The following is a 17863-nucleotide window of genomic DNA, read 5'->3' as shown; positions in this document are numbered from 1 at the left end:
ATCTTGAAAAAAAGGAAAGAATATCATTTCTATATCACAGTGTTACAATTTAGCTAGAGTATGATGGCTGAGGGTAGTATGATAAAATGATCAGACTTGCTTGCAAAAGCTGTAACTAGCAAGTTAAATGTACTTATCCACATGTAAATAACATGATTATTGTAGTTTCTCGCAATTTATAATTTAGGCCCATATGGTTGAATGCTTTTTGCAACAATACAAAAGTATATCAAAAATTTACATTACATTAAGAATTTTTAAGATAAAAATTTTGGTAAATAAGAATACTAAAAGCTAGAGCTAAAACACTTCTTATTAATTAATTTCTAATGAATGACAGTCTAAATACTAAAAGATTATCAGTAATCTAAACAGGATTTTGTTCAGGATTATGTGAATCATGGAGTGTGGACCAATCGACACTAATGATGTCATTGTTCAAAGCCAGATTATACAAAATTACCTGGTTTGCTCTAAAGAGAATCAACCAACTAGAAAGCTTGTTACAAATTAAAAAAATAACTTCACAACATTGTAATTATTTATAACAATAACATCATGCTACACTTTTGAAACTTTTTTAATTTCACCCTTAAATTGAAAGGAAAGAAACACTGTAGGGTGTAACCTTACAATAAGCATGATGAATCACAGCAACCTTAGATAATCTTTGGCAAGCCTTCAAAACTCAGACAAAAAATATACATGTACCCAAATATAGCACAAAAATATTTGACAAAAAATATACATGTACCAAAATATAGCACAGAAATATTTGACAGCTAGTATTGGTGTATGAATGCCATAATTATAGGACATAATTAAATAAAATGTGATAATAATTACAACATGTATATAAGGTAAACATTAAATACAGGATGTATAACTTAATGATAATTTCTATTGCACAATCGCTATAAAATTGTGAACTTTGAGATCAAAAGTCATGTAGGAAGATATCTAATCTTGATTAAATCATTGCAGAATTAGCTTTTGAACTAAATTTATCTTACATGAGCATTAATGACCATCAACTGATTTATTTCAGATGACTTTAAAACAACTGAATTGAATACTAGTATGTAAAAATTACAAGTTTTTATGTAAGGCTATTCAAAGTTATTTTCCTGGTTATCAGGCTTTATTTCATTACAAATATCAGAGGCAGCAGTTGATGGAATTCTTAGATCTTACATGGAAATTGTGAGTAAAAACAATTTGTGTAAAAACAGGTGCAAAACTTATCATTAGATGTGTTGGTGGATCATTTAACTTTGCTGGTCCGGGTGTTAAAAGAATAGGCCTGCAGCAGCGCTAAGCTTGTCGTAAGAGGCGACTAAATAGTGCTCAGAAACCTAGCCGGGGGCTAGGCGCTCTGCCCACAGAGTAACTGGGATGTGTGCCCCTGGTGGTGGAATGGGGTACCCCTGGCGTGTTACATGCTAGGATTGTCAGGCTATAATACGGAAAACCTGACCGCAAACCATAGTGGTGCACCGTGTTGGGAAAGATGCCACGTTCCTCGCACGTTAAAGAACCCTACTGTGGTATTCGATAGGAGTAGGAACCTTTGCGCTCCGCCACAAGAGGCTAAATTGCCCGACCTTACCCATCCCCCCTTTTTCCAGTGGCAATCAAAATTTGTCGACCCTATTATCCTTGTGTCCCATCCGTTTTTTTCATTTCATGTTCATTTAATCATCCGTTTCATGTTCATCGTCTGAATATAGCTGAAATATTGCTGCTCGGACGTTAAACCCCAACAAACAAACAAACAAACACATTGTAAATGTATTGAAGATTTTTCTCGGATAGAGAAAGCAGTCTTGTAAGAACTTTGTTAGAAAGAACTTTGCTTAATCATAGATAAATACACAGGGCCTGGATTTTGTACAGGCAAACAGAGCAAATAGCATTTGGTTTTTCTCCTTTTAAAATAAAAAAGGAGCGAGAAAAAGGCTTTATTCGCGCTTGATATTATAACAGTGTTTCCTATTGTGCCGGACCGCATCAGGGAAAATATGTTTTGCGACATTCATTACAAACAAAATTATCTTTAAACAGCGTGCTACAGGTTTCTAGACACTAATGCTTATACGAGCTTATTTAAAGCTTCTAATTTTTGTACTACATTCAACGCAAAAGTAAATCATAATGTAGAACAAACATTTTTCGAGGAGATTTATACGGATATTAGAGCAAACAAATATTAAAAACTATTAGATTCAAATGTTAAATCCATAGAAAAAATCCGTTGTAAAGGGCAGTGATGCGTTCGAAGTTAATGCATTCACGTACATGCATGCATTTTCATAGCAGTGGTTATATCAAATTCGACATCTGATCAAAGATTTGTTCAGACTTAATTTCATTCTTCGGCATAATGTTGAGATAAAAGGTCTTTAATTAATATACCTACTCCACTTGCTACAGTGTAATGAGGGTTTCAGTGTTTACTGTTACACTGGTGACCAGGTGATTAATCATGTGACAGTTAGCTAGGTCATATGATACATGTACAGGTTAAGTTGGACTAAGTAATTTTTGAAGCGATTTAAGAGTGATTTTTGAAGTTTTTTTTTTAAATGCACATAAAGATCCAGCGTTAACCAAAAAGTCCTTTCTCCTGTAACAAGAATGAATAAATGCACACTTTCAGTTTCAATCTTTTTTGGTTAACGGAGAATCTCACTATAAAGTAAGTGACAGAAGAGTGAAAAATGCTATTTTATTTACAGAATAGCCTTCCAGGCGGTTTTTGTGTATTCTTTTCTCAATCGTTCTGTTTTACCCTTTGACCTTAAAGACGCTCTTCTATGGAAACGCAAGTCACCTGATCGCAATTCTGTTTCCTAATTTGCCAAAAACTGATAACTTAGAGGCGTTCGATGAAACTGTATCGAAAATTGAAATTGCGTGCCATGTGTAATTTTTTTTAAATGAAATGTAGAAAAATTTCAGCAACAAGAGCAAAATAATTTGTTTTAAAGATAGTACTTGTTTAATTTACGAACTTAATGCATAAAATTGAAAATTTACAATACGATTCACATTATTTTTCAGTTTCTTCCGAATTTATGATATTTTTTTTGCTAATTATTTCAGTAGGCGGAACAAGGCCTTATGGACCCTCATCCTTTCCCAAACGTCTAATTGTCAACACCTATCTGCAATTTTAGAAAACTCAGTTTTTGTGGCCCCGTGCATGTCCGGGTGTTAAAAGAATAGACCTGCAGCAGCGCTAAGCTTGTCGTAAAAGGCGACTAAATAGTGCTCAGAACCTTAGCCGGGGGCTAGGGCGCTCTGCCCACAGAGCAACTGGGATGTGTACCCCTGGTGTCTTACATGCTGGGGTTGTCAGGCTATAATACGGAAAACCTGACCGCAAACCATAGTGGTGCACCGTGTTGGGAAAGATGCCACGTTTCTCGCACGTTAAAGAACCCTACTGTGGTATTCTCCCGGAGTAGGAACCACAGGGCTCCGCCACAGGAGGCTAAATTGCCCGACCCTAACCATCTCTCCCAATTTCCAGTGGCAATCAAAATTTGTCGACCCCATTGTCCTTGTGTCCCATTCCTTTTTCAATTCATCATCATTTCATGTGCATTTATCATCAATTTCATGTTCACCGTCTGAATATAGCTGAAATATTGCTGCTCGGACGTTAAACCCCAACAAATAAACAAACAAACAACCCGTTTTTGTGAATTTTTATATTACAGCTTGGTCGGTGATTTCACGTTTTCTCTCATATATATAATGCTAACATAGTAAAAGTAATCAAGGGAACCAAGATTCTACCGGAAACCAAAAGAATGTAATCCGGGGAGAAAGACAAGACATGGAAAACAGACAAAGATAAAATAGTCAAATTTTTTATCATTTAAATACTTCACAAACTGGAAAGTAAATAAAGAAAAATATTTATCGTATAAAGATATGAGAACAAGATATTTCATTCCAAAATACTTGCTAACATCTTTTCCTTTGAAATTTTGCAGGGATTCTCTATACCTTGGCTTTTTTTCGAAATACAAAACATTTTTTGTGAATGGAATCCGTGTCTGCGAGCCAGAAATTATAGAGTTCCAAATTCAGGATCTCAACAAGATGTCAAGGGTAAGTTTATATATAGCTTGCAATGAAATACGAATTTGGCTTCCCTTAGCATTTATTTTTTGGAAAGAAATCTCAAATTGCTTATAGAAATGTAATCCCAAAATCATATTTTCATAAATTTCATGAAAAAGAGGAAAGAAGAATACATTAAGATGCATGTATTGTGTACAAGCATTTCAGAAGGTTTCTGTCAATACCATATCAAAATAAAGAATATATCAACATTTTTTTTGTGTATGTGTGTGATGAATTTATCCTTTATGTCGTGACAAATGTACCTTTTTTAATTTGATAAAGAGGACCACAAGCGTGATAAACAATTTGAATATAATGTAAGTTACACAGGGACTTGAGGTGATGCGTCAGATCCAATAAATGGCCAACAACTGTTCTTAAATGTTGCTACAAGATTGAAGTCATAACTACACAAGTTTTATGGTCGTCTTCTTGAACTCGTGGATCGTTATGGTGTATCCATCTGCGCCATGAAAACTGATTTGTTCAACATGTCATAGTTTTTATTTCCTCTTTCGTCTACCCCGGACTTGACTTTTTATGAGCAGGTCGGAGGGTGTTTTTAGAAAAGCAGAGGACGCTTACCCTACCGGTGCAGCTGGTCCATGCTACCAGTTTTAGTGGAGTCCGAGTTGCTCATTGATGCTTTTGTTACTCTGTATGTATAATTTTAGTTTATATTCTTTTAATTACCGCTATAGCTTTGGTTCCCTTGTTTATACTTCAAACGATCTTTTAGCATTTTACCATCATGATCAAACACTAAAATAACACATGGTATGAGTCATACACGTAAAAATTTTCCTATGTATTTTTTTATTCATCTTTATCACGCGATTCTGTATTATTTTTCTTTAAAATAAATTTCGACAAGCATTTTTGGTATGACATACAATATCAACAAAAATATAGGTACGGTGTTAGCGGTAGATGCTGCTTCGCTCCTGTGACATGCAAGTAAAAATGAACCGCGAGTTGGTAAGTTGTAAGTAATATGAAATGTCCGCTAAATGGATTTATATTTTTATCTTTCTTTTCCCCTTTCCTTATCACTAAATTAGCTAATTAATTTCTCCTTTCAGTGTTGGAAAACATAATGAATGAAACTGACACGTAAGGTAGATCTTTTATTAGTACTTAATGTCACGTACATATTGTATGGTAATCGCAAGTTAGGAGGGAATGGTTGTGAACACGACGTAACACATTGTTATCATCGGATCATTGGCATAACCATTGTAAGTATAGTTAACAACAATAACATACTGTATTAAATTACCAGTTTGGTACACCTGGCTAAGCATCCATCCCTTCTGTCTGTTTTCTTTTTTTTAATTTTATGTGTGTGTGTATATATATATATATATATATATATGGCAACACCGCCTGCACAAAGTCCAGCGCCCTAGACCACTCGGCCAGCTAGGCTATATTAATCCTACGAGGAGGAATGACCCGGCCAGCGAAAGCTATATTTTTATATAGCCTAGCTGGCCGAGTGGTCTAGGGCGCTGGACTTTGTGCAAGCGGTGTTGCCATAGGTGTCACAGCGGTACGAGTTCGAGTCCCGCGGAGGGAACGACCCAAAATTTGCATCGCAAATTTGACAGTTCTAACATCTTTGGGAATTTTTTAGACCCTTCTATACGTTTACATACCTTCCCTGTATCAATTTGATCCGATGGAGCAGTGTAGCGAATAGAGTTGTCACATTCTGAGATATATATATATATAGTGCGTATCTGTGTGTGAGATTTTTTGTCTTTTTTTTTGCAGTCCTACCACAACACTTGTTACTCCCGTACTAGTATTAATTCAATGTGGATCCTGAAAAATTCGAAAGATCTTTTGGAGACAATCAGTTCAAGACTATTATCTGAATATAATAGCATTAAAACCTATGATTTTTCAACACTGTATACGTCTATTCCCTATACTCATTTAAAATTCCGACTTAAAAACATTATACATCGTTGTTTTTCCAAAAAAGATGGTACACCTGGATACAAATATATAGTTCTTGGTAGAGATTCCTCATACTTTGTAAGACCTAATTCCAGATCATCTTCCAAATATACAGAGATGTTTTCAAAAATGCTGGAATTTTTAATCGACAACATATCATATTTGTCCAGCGTAGTGGACGTTTTTTTCAACAAACGGTCGGCATTCCAATGGGAACAAATAATGCTCCTTTACTTGCTGACCTATTCCTTCACTCTTGTGAGGCTGACTTTATAGCTGATCTGATCAGAAAGAAAGAATATCGTTTGGCTAGATCTTTCAATCTCAGTTTCCGCTATATAGATGACGTATTATCTTTAAACAATGCTAATTTCGGGGATTTGATACATCGCATCTACCCAAAAGAACTTGAGATAAAGGATACTACAGACACTGTGAAGTCAGCCTCATATCTTGACCTACACATAGAAATCGATAGTAAAGGAAAACTATTGACCAGACTTTACGACAAACGTGATGACCTTTCATTCAGAATTGTCAACTTTCCTTTCATCTGTTGCAACATCCCTTAAGCACCTGCGTATGGAGTGTTCATATCACAACTCATACGTTATGCCAGAGCTTGCCGAAACTACGCAGACTTTTTGTATCGCGCTAGAACTCTAACAAATAGGCTTCTGGAACAGGGTTATGTTGCTACGAGATAGAAGTCATCACTACAGAAGTTTTATTGTCGTCATCATGAACTCGTGGATCGTTATGGTGTATCCATCTGCACCATGAAAACTGATTTATTCAATGGGTCATAGTTTTCCTTTCCTTGTTTGTCTACTCCGGACTTGACTTTTTATGAGCAACTCGACGGGTGTTTCTAGAAAAGCAGAGGACGCTTACCATACCGGTGCACCTGGTCCATGCTACCATTTTTAGTGCAGTCCGAGATGCTCATTTGCTTTTGTTACTTTGTATGTATGATTTTAGTTATTTTATGTTCTTTGTTGTGTATGTCTGTTTTCCATGTCTGGTCTTTGTCCCTGGATTACATTCTTTTGATTACCGTTATAATCTTGGTTCCCTTGATTATTCTTAGAATAAAGATATAGTAGGTTCAAAAGAAGGTACTACACGTAGGAATGTATAGAAACGAGTTGGATATCTAGTAATCTCGTGAGTGCAAGGCAAATAAATTTCCTTCTTGGTTTTCATGAATTTGATATCTATGGCAATGTTTCATTCATCTTTTACTAATATAAAACAGAGATTAATATGAAGTTTTTTATTTGAAAAAGGTCAATACCTAGGATGAAATGCTTTCCTCGTCATAGTTAAAAGTGTTGGCTTCCGACAAATTACTCATTTATGAAAGTTTCGAATACGAAAGCATCTCTCTTTTATTGACAAGTAATACTCAAATACATTGTAGATATATGTTTTTATCTTAAGAAATTAATTTTTAATCTTAATTATTCAATTATCTTAATCGTATTAAATGACACACATATATATAAACTTGTCGGAACTTTTTTCTTTCGAACTGAGGCGAAAATATGAACATTTGAAGAAAAAAAAAACATTGAATTCATGCAAACCTCGGCATTAAAACGATGCAGACAAATGTGTTTTTTTTTCAAATTGAATTTTCCTATCATTCCAATATTAATAGGGTAATTAGCTGGAGAAATATGATCACGTGGCCAAAGAACTCGCAGATTTAACTATTGTGCGTACGATTACTTTTATTTTGGTTATCCTACTTATGATATAGATTTCCTCCATGAAATTAGGTGCTAGTTAAACATTATTTTAAAGTTTTGTCATCGGCGGATTGATATTCGTTTTGTGAGATTGTGGTGGGAGAAAGTCTGAGAGTGGATTATCGAATTTGTTTCTCACGTGAATTATCGAAATTTGTTACACAGGGAAAATTAAATAAGTCACTGATATATATATATATCTTCCGAAGTAAATCTTTTTCATTAAAAGTTATTTTCTTAACATGACAAGATTGTCGGAAAACTTTAACTTTTCAAAATGCAGTAAATAGCCTCCAGTATATAGGAGAAGATGTTTACAAAATGCTGGAATTTTTAATCGACAACATATTTGTCCATTGTAGTGGACGTGTTTTTCAACAAACGACCGGCATTCAAATTGGAACTAATTGTGCCCCTCTACTTGCTGACCTATTCCTTCACTCTTATGAGGCTGACTTTACAGCTGGTCTGATTCGACAGAAAGAATATCATTTAGCTAGATCCTTTAATCTCAGTTTCTGCTATATAGATGACGTATTATCTTTAAACAATGCTAATTACGGGGATTTGATACATCGCATCTACCCCAAAAGAACTTGAGATAAAGGATGCTACAGACACTGTGAAGTCAGCCTCATATTTTGCCCTACACTTAGAAATCGATGGTAAAGGAAAACTATTGACCAAACTTTACGACAACCGTGATGACTTTTCATTGAGAATTGAGACTTTCCTTTCATCTGTTGCAACATCCCTTAAGCACCTGCGTATGGAGTGTTCATATCACAATTCACACGTTATGCCAGAGCTTGCCGAGACTATGAATAGGCTTATGGAACAGGGTTATGTTGCAAGATTGAAGTCATCACTACAAAAGTTTTATGGTCGTCATCATGAACTCGTGGATCGTTACGGTGTATCCATCTGCACCATGAAAACTGATTTGTTCAACGGGTCATAGTTTTTCTTTCCTCTTTCGTCTACCCCGGACTTGACTTTTTATGAGCAGGTCGGAGGGTGTTTTTAGAAAAGCAGAGGACGCTTACCCTACCGGTGCAGCTGGTCTATGCTCCCATTTTTTAGTGCAGTCGAGTTGCTCATTTGCTTTTGTTACTTTGTATGTATGATTTCAGTTACTTTGTATGTCTGTTTTCTATGCCTGGTCTTTGTCCCTGGATTATATTCTTTTGATTACCGTTATAACCTTGGTTCCCTTGGTTACTCCAACACAGCAGACCTTTTCATAACATGTTGATAAAGATAATAGCTTCCATAATGTAAAATGAGGTAGGTGTGACTTATACGAGAACAAAGCTGAATGCTAGAGAGGCCTCCTCGATACATATATCATTGATCCTAGTAATCTTTTAGTGACTTGTCCAAGTTGTCGCATGTTTTAAATTTCCGTATTTTAAGCGCGCGATTTGCTGGACATCACAAATCAGTCGCTCAGTGTATTAAAACCGTATAGATAATGACGCCCTTAATCATCCTTGTTTGTGATACTAATTGATGTGAAAATTGACGATTTGTTTTATTTATAAGTGATTGCTGTTAAAGTATCGAATAGGTAGGATTTTGTTTCCCACGTAGTGTGATACTAGTTCTACACGTTTCTTAATTCAAATTCCATGTATGTAGTATTTTTGTTGGCGATTTACTCCGTTTGCTAAAATATCACATTTTTAAGTTATGAATTTCCTTTATCTTTTATGTGAGTCGAGCAACGTTTTGAAACATTTGTTTTTTTGTTTTGTTTTATTTTTTGAAGAAAAAAATTCCTCGATTGCTTAATTTCTTTTTCAAACATAATCCAATATTTACAGTTGCGATCACTTCTAACATCTCTTTAATTCTATCAGAATCTGTCAGGAAAACTGTTCTACGACAGCAGATAGAACAGAAATCCTGTCAGATCCTGTCCTGGGTCAGGACATATTTTGCCCTATTCCCTGACAGATCCTGACAAAAACTGTCCTGGGTGGCGACAAAGAAAACACGAAAAGTTGTTCTAAACTGTCATTCCCCTGGATAGTTCCTGATACTAAATCTATTTATTCTGCGTGACGTAATTTAGAACAGGAAGTCCGCGATTAATAATGGAAACTGTGTGACGTAATGTAAATTAGCAAATCCGATTAGAAAAAAATCTTGATTTCAAAATTTTGATTGAATTTCAAGTTATATAGAGCTCATCGTGATCACTCCGTGGTTTACTATCCAACATTCATCGCACACGGCCCAGTCACTCATCGTTCAAAAATTATCATTTTTTACTTTTTACATTCCGTCAAAAACCTGTACTTAAACTAAATTTATTTATATATATTCAAACATCTATGACTCTGTTCTAAGTGATACCTGTTAACTTTCGGATGTTTTGGAATTTTTACAAAGTTCAAGATTGACAAAGTAATTTTGAGTGAAAGTACATATACAAGTTTGTTATGATCACATTGCACAATCCAGAAATATCTTTTTGCGGGGCAGAAATTACTTTTACAACATGACTTTTGTACTTGCTTTTGGGTTTTAAATTCGATCATAGCACCCCTCTCCTACTTATTATTTGTGAGTGGCTTCTTCAACAATATATTCAATATATCAAAATAACATTGAAAGTATAGAGACATACATATAGTGAATCGCAAAAGTGATCCCAGATAAAATCATTACACTTATGTCAGTGTTTGTTTTTCTCTCGATTATTTGCTGTACAATTTTCATTATACATTCATTCTACTAACACACGAAACAATAAAGTCAATGGTAGCGATGTCTCATTGGTGTCCAAAAATTATTATCACTTATAAATATTGAAAGTATCACTATACGTTAAATGCAATGCTTATTGTTGTCGAGAAAAAAAAATCATTGAATTTAGAAAATTCCTGTGAGTAAAATAACAGCCAAAGCTTCAATTAATGTGGCCGCTTTCAATGAAATAACCCATTTTTCTATTTCATTTTAACTGTCCGGCTTCCACTGGTTGTCACTCACTCGTGTGCTGCAAGCTAATTTAAGTAATAATAAATTGGTCTCACAAGGACTTCCGATGGTTAATCTACCAACTCTGGTAGGCCCCCTCCCAATAAAACATTCATGTACTTTTATACTTTTATGGTAGCTTGAAAAGTCTGATCTCTTGAAAGACAACTATTTACACTGAAACATCGGAAGTTTTGGGCTTCTTTATAAAATGGCTATCTTCCTGCACATCTACATTTTACGTACATGTATTCTAAGGGGTTCTAACACATATCATTTCCAATGTATTTTGAGAAGATCTTTCTTATGGTTTGGTATATTTGCTTTTGATATCTTTTAAGAATTTTTTGTCAAAAAGATTTTTTAAAAATCCGTCGATATATTCGCCTAAAGTATACAATGGGAATGGAGAACGTAGATTTGACAATTAAACATTAGTTCAAGTTACTATGACTAGTCTTACAATATACTCTATGTCTAAACAGTGACAGATGTACGTACAAACAGTTTTTATACATATATTTATTTTTATGTTTTATTTTGAGAAGTACTACACGTATGTTTATAGTTTTAATGACCTTTGTACCGAGGAAGGCATCTAATCCATTAGCCTTTACATGTTCTTATTAATCGGAACATGCAAAAAACACGATGTTAAGGATTTACTAAATAGCAAGGTCCTCAGCAGGTAAAAAACAATTAGTATTTATTTATGACGAACAAACGGGATTGGTTAATTTACTTTATCTACTGATAATAACAGGAGACCTACGGCTATACTGGTATTAAGCTGTCAAAAATATATTTTATCCTCCGCTTGTCAAATACTTGAGTATGGATTCGACACGGCAACGGAGAAGGTAGGTTGCTTCTTAGCACATCTAGATTTAGTGTCTTTGAAATCAACTTAGAGCGAAGTTACTTATTAAGATACTTTTATTAATTAATTCTATTGTTAACATAATAAACTTATTCTTATTGTAAAAAATAAGGGCATAAATACATATAAACATTCTCTACCTGCTTCTAAACAAAGAAAAAACAAAACAACTAGAAAGAAAAAGAGACAAATTCTCATTTAAGTTATTTCTTCGTAGTTATGTAAGTTATTTTAATGATTTAAAATTTTGAAGTTATAATCTGCTACTCTCCAATCAAACTGCTTTCCATATGGATATCATATATACCTAGCTATATTCTACTGACTTTAATACATAGATTCATTAACGAAAGTGCGAACTGAAATACATGTTAAAAATACTCAATACGAAAAAAAACTTTACATTTGGGAATGAGCAACCTTATAACTTACTACATGTCCAAACAGAGAAGATATCCTACCAAGATGGCAAAACTCGATCCACAGATGTCACATCTGACACAAGTTAGGGATTGGAAAATGGTCATGTTGTCCCTTTAAATTTTATCTTAGTTTCTTTTGTTTTTTCTTAATCGTGCATTCATGAACTAAGATGTCTAGGTTTCACTTTTTGCCCTATGTACTTACTGTGAACCATGTAGTTTTATGGGTATTACTGTATGCAGTCTTAAGACTATATTTTATTTGAAAAAAAAAACATGTAAACTTTGTGTTTTAACCTTATGGTATATCTAGAAGCCGTTGTTTTAAAAAAAAATCGAAAATATCATTTCATAGGTAAACTAAGCTATTAAAAACGCGTTTTAGTTATATACTATAAAGATATTTCAGATTTAATAGAATTTAAGGTTCACAAATATTTAGCTGATCAGAAATGAATATACTTTTATAAACTTTTAATGCCCTCTTCATGACACACATAGAAGTACTAAATAGATGATAAAAGTAGAGAGCAATCTGTGTAAAGAAATCAGAATGATAACAACGCATATTTTTTCTCCTAAAGGAGAACATAAAGGAGTTGTTTTTCTATTTCACATCAATTTAGTTTTCATATAAGGGATTCATATTGTCTCAATGCTCGGCATGACAATGACGGATACCTCACCCATTCTCCCCTGCGTGACAATAACGGGTTCCGCCCGCACGACAATAACGGACACAGCACACATTTCACCCACGTGACAATAACGGATACCTTACACATTCCGAACAACAAATAGATTGTTTTTTATTTATGTATCGCCAGCATGACCTCCTTCATCAACGAGTACAAAATGTCATAAAAAGCACTATTTAGAGGTGACAAATTGACATTTATCTTACCATGACTGTTTAAAAGAAGAACAAAATATATATTCGCACATAAAAGTTTCACAAGAAAGTGTATACAACATATACAAAGATCATGAATCATTAATAAATAAATAAATAGATATTAAACACATTGGCAAATAGGCTTGTCCCTTTCAGTTGCACGCCATAAAGTGATACAATTGAGTTATCTCAATGATATTAGTTTACATTTGTGTAACCAAATACTATTTGCCATTTGTATATGCACGGTTCTAAAAACTAATTTTATTTTTTTGAGAAATATAATGTAGGCCGTTGTCTTGCTCTAAATTGGTTATTAATAGAAACTAAAATAATTGTAAACAAAACTACTCAAAATATCATTACAAGTAAATATTTAAAGTTTCCACTGATGAGGTAAGGGGGGTCAAGGGAACCAGAATTCGAACGGCAATCAAAAGGACTTAATCCAATGATTACAATTAGATAGGAAAAATAGACGGACATAAGTAAAGTAAAGGAGTAATGTCAATTGGTCGGTCTCATAGCTTTTGAGGCTCCAAGGTTTCTTTATTATCCCTTCGTATTTTTTCCTTTAATTTGGTGTAAGTTACCGATCAATTCGTGGTACGGTTTTACTTTATACGATATTGTAAGTGACTTAGAAACAAAATGATTCAACGATCGACCTATCCTTAGGAATGATTAAGAGCTAAATATTATATTCCTGCCAAATACCGATTGCTTTTATTATCATATACTATTCCACAAATTAAGGCAAGCAGATACGTCTACATTTACGTAAGGTACTATATCACCTGGTACAAAACCGAGAACCAATCAAGTACCACGATAGATGATTATACGTTTTTCATTGGATTATCGGTTATTGAGAATCACAAATCTAATTCTAGCATCGCTTAAGTTCGGATTCAGTGGCAACTTTTTGAAGGAACAGGTAGGCAGTGTTTTGCTGATTGTTCATTACGATATTTTACCTATACACTTTAATTTGCGAAATTGTTCAACTGAAAGTGATTAGAATATGACAATATTACAGAATTTCATTCAAATCAGAAGACAGATTAAATGCTATTGTGCTTTAAATAAAACAGTTCAATGCAAAACTTAAAAGTCTAAAACAAATGATTATGCACATTCGTATAATTTATATGTTGTGCTTGCAAGCTGTTTATATTTATTTTTTTTCTTTTAGGATGATTGGGTATTTAGCTGCATTTCAAGTTATCCTTATTACAGAATGTAATGCTTTTCTGGGCCAAGGGATTATAGGTGGAGGTAGGGGAACAGGAGAAAGAATGGGTAAGTTTTTCCTGAAATTCACCCACAGAAAACGGATTTTAAAGCTTGTCTTAATAATGTTTTGTCATTAGGCACAAATTCAAAGGTGAAAGTATGGCATTGGACATAATATCCTTGTCGGTAATAAACTGATAGTCAAATGTTGGAAGTGATTATAGTAGGGCGTGATATTTAACATGACTAATTCAATAGAAGTCAACTAATCTTCCTATGTAAGTGGTAAATAATTATCAAGATATTGCTTGTTTGAATTAAGTATGAATGTTCGGAAGTAACAAGTGTAAATTAGATCGTTTGGATTATACTTTTACACCTTTTTTTTATATAAGATAAAACCGAAGATTAGTATATTCTTCCGAATAATTTCAGGATTTAAGTCAGTTCCCAGACACAGATGATAATATCTAGTGTAATTAATATATTTGTTGAATTAAATTGGCGGATAGATCCAATTTGTTTGAATTCATGTAAGGAACCCAATATGGAACCAATTTTCGTTTATGTATATATATAACATATATATCTAACAATCAACATGTTAAAAAAATATGTTCATTTATCATAGGTGGGTTTTTTGATTCATTCCTGGGTGGTATTGAAGGACCAACAGCCGCATCGCTCGCTGACCCTTTTTCTGGAGGTTTTGGAATGGGAAACTCAATGATGGGCATTCTACCTTATATGGCTGCTGATATTGATTTTGCCGATCAAATGTCGGCTCGAGCTGATGCTAGAGCAGCAAAACAAGAGGCGATGCAAGCGGCGAACGAAGGCGCTGGTACTTCGGGACGAGAAGGACAAATTAGAGGAAACAAAGGACAATTAAGACAAAGACAAGGCTGGAGAAACAACCAGAACAATAAGCTTGGTCAAAGAAGCCAATTTTCGCGCCAATGGGAAGCACCACCAACTCAAGACCCGTTCGTTCAGGGCGAATATCCTGAAACAACCCCGATTCCATACACAGGCAATCAGGGGGCTGAAACCTTTCAAACTCAACGACATCAAGGACAAACAAAATGGATTTTTCGACAAACCCCAATAATGCCAAGACCAGCAATTCAGACTTCTAACGAAACTTTAAAACATCCTAATACAACACCAAAAACTAAACGGAGCTTAGGGCCTCATAATCAACAAGAAATGAATAAACAAAGATTAGCTCAAATATTTTCTTCTTCAGGGACCCAGGTTTTCAAAGACAGTGCTAATAATGCTGCTGTTAACCAGGATTTTCCAATATCTAAAAAGAGTAAACATTACAACAACAACTTAGAATCCAGGTCGCGACTGGATAGGAGACGACCAAGAAAGCCCACGAGAATGGATCCTGATCTCATGTCTGATATGATGGATATGGCGGGAGATATGGGTTTAGCTGGCATGATGATGAATCCCATATCCCGTCGTGCAGGGCGTTGTGACTTATCTTCAATAAGGACATTGATGGAATATATGATAACAGGAAAAATGTGTGGTGGTTCTACTTTTAATATGCGATTTGGTCTAGGACGGAGATAGATCTTTGCTGGTTTTATAATCTGACTGATTCTAATATTCTACAATCTGTCTACAACTGGTGATATGAACAAGATAAAAATCACAAGAACAGTTAAATCAGAATACTTTTTTTTTTCGGAACATTCTTTTCACTTGGTGAAAAAACAATAATGTAAAGAATTATATCGAATTTCATTTTTAAATTTGACGAAAAAATGGCTTGCAGTAATAACATTAATCTCTTCCTTTCCTTCCCAAAAATAAAGGTAAAATTATCAAACCAAACACATGTATGTTGAGTTTTTAGATTTTAAATTTACACTTGTTTAACCATGCAGTGATCACAACTGATATACGAACTGTAGAAAGAGAAAAAAAATATTTACTACATCTTAGATCAATGTCTTTTTAAATTAAAAATCTTGCTTATGCGGTATTGTTGTTACATGCCAATTAGTACTTCATTGTGCTGTTTACGGTGGGTGTAATGCTTACCATCCAAACTAGGAGATAATTTGTGTTATCTTTGTCACATATACGATATTTATATACTGTTTCTTTGTTGTAAAGTAATGAGATGACAACATTGTATCAGAATCCTGCTAAACGTTGTTCTGTTGTATTCATTTTGCAGAAAAAAAATGTCTATTTTGCTAGCATGCTTATTCTGCTGATATTTTGGAAGTTGCAATAAATCAACTCTTTTTTACTTTGTCTACTTTTTCATTAATGAATTTTGACATGCAGAAAAAATATTTATTTTTTCTGAAAATAGCTCAAATCACTCAACTTCCACACTTAAACATATTTTTGGAACACGACATTGCATGATATACACTGATGTAAGTTCCTTTTTTTTTCTCTCGTATTTCTTTCAATTGGCAGTACAAAGGCTTTTTTTCTTAACCTATTTCAAATGCGGTAAGACAAGACATTTAGGCCTAAAGTTAAAGACAATAGTCATAATTGTTGTGAATGATTTATATTACATAAAATACACATGTACGTCATCTGTTATTCTCTCACGGCTCATCATTTACTTGAAATAATATAACGAGAACGGATATTGTTAAATATATGTCAAAGCGAACCCAACCGGGATGAAAAATATCAGCTCAAGGTCCCCATGGGTCTCAATGGGCCCTCGCACCACAGGGCAGGTGGTAGCTGGACCCAAAACAACATTATACACCGCGAAATAGTTGCCCTTATATACTCCTTAAAAGAAAAACTGAAAGTGAAAACGAAACAAGACATACAGAGCCAAGATATTCCTGGCGGGTAGGGCGCAAAACGTGGCAGGGCTGTAGGTACATTGGCGTGATCACAACCCTTCTTTTTTTAAAATCTGACCACCACAAAAAAAATATTGCACGATTAAACACAACTAAAAATCAGTTGAAAAAGGTCTGAATCCAATGTTTATACAAAAATAAAGAAATTGATAGGTCTAATTTTAATTAGATTTGGCTTCAGTTCTACTCATAAATTACCATACATGGAATACATTTCAAAGATGGTAATTTGCGATACTCATTGGAAGGATGAGCAAAGATTGATATTGCATACGATCAGGACTTAATTGTGATATGCAACAATTACCATTGGATTGGTTTTCTTTTAGACTAATGAGTCAATCAACTTCAAAAGTCACGGAAAGTGAATGTTTCAACATTACAATTCAATTCAATAGTTTATTAAAGTCTCACCACATACATTCATATAAAACATGATAACAATAGGAGATAAAACATACAAATTAAAATGCACAAGCCATTTTAAAAAGAATTATGAGAGACTATTGAGAACATAGTAATATATACATCTTAAATACAGTTAAAAAAAGGTACGATTTATTAAAAGTATCATAGATTAATGATATAAAATACTATTTCTTCTCAGTAAAATACTATGGCAGGTTTTGGCAACTAAGCTACATTCATTTTCATTGTTAAATAAAAATTTTGCAATTGCACTACGAAAACGTAAAGATATATTTTGCAACAAATATTGTTCAGTA

At 34.1% G+C, this 17863-nt stretch overlaps 1 protein-coding gene across 4 annotated transcripts; it reads left to right on the top strand.

Moving 5' to 3' along the window:
- Positions 1-986: 986 nt before the first annotated feature.
- LOC148611390 (uncharacterized) lies at positions 987-16535 on the top strand. 4 transcript variants are annotated; one of them, XM_088591890.1, is made up of 5 exons: positions 987-1078; positions 4005-4122; positions 5220-5255; positions 14237-14343; positions 14909-16535. In XM_088591890.1, the coding sequence occupies exons 4-5, from the start codon at positions 14238-14240 to the stop codon at positions 15862-15864; spliced, it is 1062 nt and encodes a 353-aa protein (XP_088448016.1). In that variant the 5' UTR covers positions 987-1078; positions 4005-4122; positions 5220-5255; position 14237; the 3' UTR covers positions 15865-16535. The 4 variants fall into 4 exon arrangements, with proteins under 4 accessions (XP_088448016.1, XP_088448015.1, XP_088448018.1 ...); XM_088591889.1 differs by having other exon boundaries at positions 1017-1203; XM_088591892.1 differs by lacking the exons at positions 987-1078; positions 4005-4122 and having other exon boundaries at positions 5242-5375.
- The last annotated feature ends 1328 nt before the right edge of the window (positions 16536-17863 follow it).

Source organism: Perna viridis, chromosome 7 (assembly GCF_037379345.1).
Source record: "Perna viridis isolate PV_CMFRI_1.1 ecotype Kerala chromosome 7, ASM3737934v1, whole genome shotgun sequence".
NCBI lineage: Eukaryota > Metazoa > Mollusca > Bivalvia > Mytilida > Mytilidae > Perna > Perna viridis.
This window is presented reverse-complemented; position numbering and strand designations above follow the sequence as displayed.

What these genes read in the sequence shown, in the direction of transcription:
- LOC148611390 (XM_088591890.1), top strand. Translation starts at nt 14,238, where the DNA reads ATGATTGGGTATTTAGCTGCATTTCAAGTTATCCTTATTACAGAATGT. An exon ending in GGGAACAGGAGAAAGAATGG is followed by an intron (nt 14,344 to 14,908) that starts GTAAGTTTTTCC and finishes CATTTATCATAG; the next exon opens with GTGGGTTTTTTGATTCATTC.